Source organism: Asparagus officinalis, chromosome 1 (assembly GCF_001876935.1).
Source record: "Asparagus officinalis chromosome 1, Aspof.V1, whole genome shotgun sequence".
NCBI classification, from domain to species: domain Eukaryota; kingdom Viridiplantae; phylum Streptophyta; class Magnoliopsida; order Asparagales; family Asparagaceae; genus Asparagus; species Asparagus officinalis.
Genome location: NC_033794.1, coordinates 95,647,810 through 95,655,223, shown reverse-complemented (window position 1 = coordinate 95,655,223; position 7,414 = coordinate 95,647,810). Strand labels below are relative to the sequence as shown.

The following is a 7,414-nucleotide window of genomic DNA, read 5'->3' as shown; positions in this document are numbered from 1 at the left end:
TTTGAACCCTAAACTTTCAAAATGAGAATTGTTGACAAATTAGAATTGGGATGACTTTCAAGTGCTAATTTTAGCAAACCCTAGCCTCCCAAAAGGTTAAACTCACAAACCCTAGGCCACATTACATCAAGCGATACGTCCTAAATTGCAAGATGGACAAATAAGCAAGAGATAAAATGGTAACCCTAATCAAAATCAAAATTTTCAAAACAAAACTAATCAGAAAGATAGCTTTATTTGAAAAAACCAAACAAAAACTAAGAAAAGGATACATCACGTAGACGCCATGAGCGAAAGCACCAGCCAAAACTCCATAGAACAATCGATCCCTAACCACAGGGTTATGCCTCATAGTAATTCGAACTAAAGAAAATCACAACAATTAACGGATTAATTTGCAAAAAGCACTTTATTTTGTAAATAAAAAAGCTGTCTATTTAAGAAAACGTACTTAAGGGAAGAACTGGAGCGTAGATTAGGGGAATTAGGTATATTATTGGGGATTTTCTCTGCGGCTGCTTCCTCAGCGCTGTTCTCCTGCAAAATGGGGCAAATTGAAAAAGGAAATATTTTTTGGGATTTATTTGCAAAACTGAAATGATGGGAAAAGAAAATTACTCGGCATCGGAGGAATCTGAAGAAGATGCCATCGTGAGCATCCGCAGCCCTCGGACGAATGTAGAGAAGAACAGAAATTATTTTCTCGTGGAGAGATCGGTTGCTCCTCCACCCCCTGAAGGGTATTTTAGTCATTTTTCCATGATTAATTTGTGGGTTCTGTTGGGTTTGTGGGCTTTAGCCCACTTAGCTATCTTCTATTGGACCGTGTACTGTTCGGAGTAGATGCAGATCCAACCTCGGATAGATTTGTTTTGTATATATATACAAGTGCACGCCCGCATAGACTAGCGAGGAAAGAAAGAAGGTGATATGAAATTCTTTTGCGTTAAACTTAGTGGGTATAAATAATATTTTCGATAATGATCTTTCAAATCTTATGAGAGAGAGCGCCTCTGAGGATCAATGAAATGAATGTATTAATTAAAATGAACCCGTGAAAAATATTGGATTCAATTTGTCTCCACCCCTATTCCCAAGTATGCATGCGATCAAATGGTTTATGTAAGTTACAGACATAGACAATAACCAGACATAGCTGAATATTACTGAAGTTTGACCAGAATATAGCAAGCCAGCAAAACGCATGGAGCCCTGTAAGTACATATTCGATATATAATTTCATTTCGATACACATCAAAATATCTTGGATAATTAACATGAATCAATATATATATTACATATCAATGACGTAGACAATGATATTTGATCAAATACAAATACAAAATAATATTTGGATCCCATCATCTGTATCTCATTTACATGCATAGCCAAACACTTCCATGCATAAAAAGGTAGGTAATCATAAGGAAGCCAAGAAAAACATATATTTATATCCCATAATTTAGGTGCCAGAGGAAATAAAGCCCAATAACTAAGGCGAAAAAAATACAAATAGCAACTCATTGTGATTTTTTTTTTCTCTCTCTCTCAAAGAATTTTTCAATCAAGAAAAAAAAATGAAGAATGCATAACCAGAAGTAAAATAATAACAACTGAAACTGTCACTTCAAAGAGCACGAAGTGCACCAAGTCCGAAGTTAGAATAACAGCAATTCAGTAGCCTAGCAAACGTATAGCCATTTGTTATTGGGTAAATTTCACGAGAGTACCCATTTACTTTTCTGATAATAAAAATTGAAACATTCTTGAAAACTCAAGCAATTAGGGCGCAATGATGCCAGAGCTCATGTTCACCGGTTCCTGCAGTTTACTTGCTCTCAACATCATACTGATCGCTTCTGGGAGTGGGTTAAGGATAATAAAATTTTGGATTAATAATGTTTCTATCATAACACTAACACAAATATCATGCAAAAGTAAAAGAGAAAGTAATGATACATATTGGTTGAACTTGCTAAACTGGCTGGAACAATGCAAAAAAGAAAAATAAAATTCAGAAATAGCACATGGAAATCTCTACTGCTGAAATACCAGAATTTTACCAGATTAGACAACACCGAAAAACTTTTACTTATTTTGTCTGTGTGTCAATAGAGGTAAAAAGGAGAGCGAATTGGATCTACTGTTGCCTCAATTCTTTTAGGCCAAAGCGTAACTTTCTTCAACCCACTAAGTTTCACCGGCAGAAACCTCCTTAAAGAACATAACCTCTGACATACAAGCTAAGTTCATTATCATAATAACTTTGGTTGCAATGTGCTCCACTCAGACTTGACAGAATTTTGTAGCTTTTTTTTTCTTTCTTTTTAAGAAAAAGAATGGATCTGATACAGATCCAAGCCACCTACATTCATAAAACTTGATTGGTTACAAACAAATACATACCATTCTCAACCATAAGATGGTAGCTATCTCAAGTCTGATATGATTTACATCACCAAGAAACAAACCACAACCAATATTACTTGTAGCTTATTTTATATAGGAGATAGGAAATGGGTGCTAAAGAGCAGCACCATGAACGGGACAAAGGCTTTCCTTTTGCTTTGGTGGTGAACCTCTGCTGTTGATCACGGGATAAGAGCTTGTGCTCTTCCATAACTGATTTTGCTGCTGTCTTAAACAAGTGCATGGTTTTGCATGATATTATTATTTATGCTCATATCCATATGAGATTATGAGTATCACCAATGAGGATGGGCAAGTTTGGGAAAGAGAAAAACATATGAAGGGGAAGAAAGCAGAGAGCACAGGTGGAGAATTTACATACTTGTCCTATTTGGATGAAATTTTCCAACTAAGGTTTGTACTTACAGTAGATTTGCGTCTTCTGTACATTCACTCGTACAATGCTTTCTAATCTTCTATATCTGCTCCAAACCTCTGTGTGTGGCATCATGGTTTTAGCTTTGTTGGTATAGATCAATCAAACAAGAGAAAAATGCGCAACGGAAAATTGAAATAAAAATAAACACCATAAGACACCAAGGTTTCATGTAGTTTTGCTTTGAAACAGACAACCCCAAGCTATAACGTGCAGAGAGATTCACTAGTGCAATCAAAGTATAAGGGAATCGGGCTCACAATAATCACCACATCCAGATCGCTAACGATTCCTTTACCGAGTAACAAAAAAAAGAAAAAAACCCTTTTAAGTTTTTTTTTCCTTCTATCTTGATTCAACAAAACCCTAATCTCTCTATTTGAGACTATTGCGATAAAATAACGGTAAAAAGTATAAAATTAAATAGCGGTCTAATTTAGATGTGTAAATACTAAAAATAGATTAAAGAAAAATCTAGAAAATCTAAAAGTGCATATTTGATGATTTAAAGAGATCCTAAACATGAAATAGACATGTAATCATCAGATAATACCAAAAGACGACTGGAGAAGAAGTCAAAGAGTCGTTTTCGAGAAGATGAGCTGAGCGGTGAGAGGACTGCCCTAAGAGAAGCTCACGGTGAAGGAGGTGAGAGGAAGTAATAAGGTGCTAGAGGCTATGAGACGCGGCGGGAGCACGCTGAAAATCGCGGGAGGTTATAGAATGCAGTGGTTAAAGGTCGGGTTTAATTTTAAAAAAATAAACCCCAAACCGCTTTTAAATAGTAGTCAAAAAGCGAATTTTACACGTAATCGTCCGCTATTTACCGTTAGGGCGCGCTATTGGCCGCTTTTGGGAACGGAAAGCACATATTCCGTAATATGTCACCGCTATTGAGCGATAGCGTAGCGGGAAAGGACCGCTAACGCTATTAGTACCGCTATTACGGGGCTATTTACCGCTATTTATAACAGTGTCTGTTGGTTATAAAAGAGAAAGTCCCTTTCTAATTTGGAATTGGCAATCATATTCTATTAAGAATAGAAAGGAGGACTTTGCCTCTTTGCTCACATGTGGAATCTGCATGTGTGGGGCTTTGCTCTTGTAAAATTTATTATCGTAATGAGAAGCAGCATGATATCCCATTTGAAGGGTACTAGACATACTGACTAAAATCTCTATTACAAGGATAACAATCTAAAAACCATGTGAATACAAAAGAAAATCTTGTACTTCACCTATATTTCAAAATAAAGCCAAAAAAAACAAGCTATGATGTTCCACACCATAAAAGCAAAATGATAAAAATATAATAAGTTCAGAAATCTTATTGCTATAAGATTGTCTCTCATTACAGCATCGGTATTATTCCCAAGGTCTTTAACCGTCTTCACCTTTGTAAGAAAAACATATAACAGACGCGGTGAAAAAAGACATCATGATAAAGCTGTTGATTGCTGCATACTCAAATTCTCCTGCCTGACATGATGGAGTAATCATGGCAGACAAAACAATTTAAGCATGGGGAAAAGTTGTTCGGCAACTTCACTATGATATCCTTTTTTTATTGCATTTGTTTTATGTGCTTTACTTACCGGGATGAAGATAGTCAAGGAAATAGGAGACAACACGAAACGACAATAATAGATGAATTTATAAGCATAAGATCTTGAAGCTTGATATATTTCTATCATTTTCTTTCATGGTTTGGACTGTGAAACATCATAGCCGTTGCTTTTTTTTCCTTTAATAAAGGTGAAGTTTGACTCACAATAGCTTTCAAGAATGTCACCTTATCATCGTAATAGTGAGTATAGTTGACATCTCTTACATTATAGTCCTTCAAATGGGATATTATGTTGTTTATCATCAGGACAATAAAGTCCCTAATTGCTCAAATCAAATACAACCATAAAGATCAAATATCATGGTAAATGATCCCCTCCTTCCCCACCCCCCCCAATAAAAAACAAAAAAAACCAAACCAAAACAAAGAAAACCCCACCCCACCCCCACACACAGGTTTCTTTGGTCCCTACAAAGATTCCTCCATGAGTCCGGGAACAGGGGAAAACATTAAAAGTAGTTATAATGTGCAAGGAAAGTGAAGAGTTCAAATGGTTTCTTGCAATTGAGGCCAAGAATATGGCAAAAAATAAACAAGAAAAGACATAAGAATTCTAGGAATTTTTTAACTGGGAATTAACAACTGGAGATGCACAAGAAGCACTTACTTTTAAGCTTGTCAAGAATAGACTCTAAAGACCTTTAAATCAATAATTTCTTGCAAAAGCTACAAGCTATGAGACTTCCACCACATAACACCATCAGCCATGCATGGTAAGAACAAGGCAGTTAACCTTCTATAAGGGAGGTCAGTAAGGATATTTATTGACAACTATTGTCGGAAAATAGCTCCCACAGAAACTAGTGTAGAAAAATTTGTTAGTGGGAAGCTTACAGAATTGATAATACTTAAATAGTTACTCCAAAGAAAGGCAGAATAGTTTCCACACAAACAAACACACACACACACAAAGAAAAAAGAGGTAAATTTTATAACTGCCCATATACAAAGTCAAGCAGACATGAACCCGGAGTTTGAAAATCAACAAGAAAAGAAAGTATAGACAAGGTGAAGCCATGTTGTGAGGGTAACTACTTGTTTCCATAAACTGAGCAACAGATACATCCAAGGTGAAGCCATGTCAGCATAACATGTATAGACATAATACCATGTTGAATCACCTTCATATGTATCTGACATTTCTCATGCATACGATCTACCTTATCTGTACAATCATCCAATATTTTGCTAACACATCTCCAGCCCTTATTAGACTTCTTTATCTAATATTTTAATTTTCTTTCCTCGCATTAGCACCCTAGTTAAAAGAATACGATTTTAAAGGAGACTGTGTCAAGATTAAAGTTTCATTATATATTCACATTACACAAATCATATTTTACAGTAGAAAAAGCTGACATTATATTCAGTTACTCACTAGAAGATGATACGCCGACAACAATTGTCGATGCATTGTAGTGCAAACTGCAAATGTATAAAATGCACACATTTATCGTATGCCAATAAATATTTTTTAGAGTTCCGCCTAATGTTTTAACGATAATTATATCTATGAATGTTTGCCTAGCAGTTCAATGTCATAAATGTTTTAAAAAGTTGGACCTTAATTAAGTAACAACATGAAAGGGGTTTTGTATATACAATATCAGAATAGGTAAATGTCACTTATTGACCAATTTCTGTAGATGGAAGAAATCCGATTCAAGGATATCAGATTCTTTGTTTTGATAGCTAGTTTTAGTTTAATTCCTAAAATTTAAGTGAGGAGCGTAGTTGACGCAACCCTTCTCTTTTCCACCTGTATGTAGATCAGCTGGTGTCAATCAATGAGGACTTTTGAAATCCTTGTCAAATCAGAATTGGGGAGGCTTCAAAGTGCTAATTTTAGCAAACCGTAGACACCCAAACGTTAAACTCACAAACTCATAAGCCAAACTACATCAAGTTATACATCCTAAATTGCAAGATCAATAAATAAAAAAAATGAACAGATGGAAAACCCAATCACAATCAAACTTTGCAACACAAAAAATGACAAAGTTAAGAAATTCACAAAAAAAAAATCAAGCAAAAACCGAAAAGGATACATCAAGTAGGCGCCATGAGCAAAAGCACCAGCTAAAACTCCATAGAATAACCGATCCCTAACCACCGGGTTACGCCTCAGAACAATTCGAACTAAAAGTATATCACAACAATTAATCATAAATTTGCCACACAAAAAAAAAACCATATACATGGTTGAATTTGTAAAGAAAAGTTTCAAATTTTAAGAAAACCTACTCAAGGGAAGAGCCGGAGCGTAAATTAGAGGAATTAGGAATTTGACTGGGGCTCCTTTCCTCTGCTGCTGCCTCCTCAGCGCTGCTTCCCTCCTGCAGGAAGGCGAAATTTTAAAAAAGAAGAAATTTTTGGGGGTTTAATTGCCAAATTGAAATGTTTAGAAAGGAAAATTACTCGGCGGCGGAGAAATCTGAAGAAGATGCCATCGTTAGTATTCGCAGCCCTCGAGCTGCGAGACGAACAACGAGAAAAAAAATTACTTTCTTGGAGAGAGATCCGTGTTTCTCTACCCCTAATAGGGGTATTTTAGTCATTTAAGTCACAATTGCTTTGTGGGTTCGTCATGTAGTTTTCCTTTTCTGGGCCGTCGTTGGTTGGGTTTAGGGGTGGTAAACGATCGAATCGAATCGAATACTAAGGTGTTCGTATTTGTATTTGTTTAAAATTATCGAATTCGAATGTGGACTCTAATATTCATATATCTAGTTTTTTGAATCCGAACTCGAATACTTGGTATTTGATAAATATTCATGAATATTCACGAATACTTATCGAATTTCAAAGTATATTTATTCCGCTAAAGAATTCTATTTTCAAATAGTATTAGAATTCATAAATAAAATTTATTCCTTTATAATATATGATATATATATATATTTAAATCAAAATTTTAATTAGAAAATATATTTAAGATTATT

General features: G+C 35.3%; 2 protein-coding genes across 3 annotated transcripts in view; both read right to left on the bottom strand.

The window, feature by feature from the left end:
- The window catches only part of LOC109828556, a 6,198-nt gene extending 5,471 nt beyond the window's left edge, over window positions 1-727 (bottom strand). Inside the window, exons 1-3 of the mRNA XM_020395527.1 lie at window positions 619-727; window positions 452-537; window positions 273-363 (exon numbers count right to left, since the gene is read on the bottom strand). Of these exons, the coding sequence (XP_020251116.1) occupies window positions 273-363; window positions 452-537; window positions 619-659 (218 nt within the window). The 5' untranslated portion in view covers window positions 660-727. The remainder of the gene's footprint in view (window positions 1-272; window positions 364-451; window positions 538-618) is intronic.
- On the bottom strand, window positions 1,428-7,012 carry LOC109828547. 2 transcript variants are annotated; one of them, XR_002243745.1, is made up of 5 exons: window positions 6,891-7,012; window positions 6,717-6,808; window positions 6,521-6,611; window positions 2,836-2,928; window positions 1,428-1,859 (listed from the first exon to the last, which is right to left on the bottom strand). XR_002243745.1 is itself a non-coding variant. In XM_020395518.1 (4 exons), the coding sequence occupies exons 1-4, from the start codon at window positions 6,920-6,922 to the stop codon at window positions 1,829-1,831; spliced, it is 246 nt and encodes an 81-aa protein (XP_020251107.1). In that variant the 5' UTR covers window positions 6,923-7,011; the 3' UTR covers window positions 1,428-1,828. The 2 variants fall into 2 exon arrangements, 1 of the variants encoding a protein (XP_020251107.1); XM_020395518.1 differs by lacking the exon at window positions 2,836-2,928 and having other exon boundaries at window positions 6,891-7,011.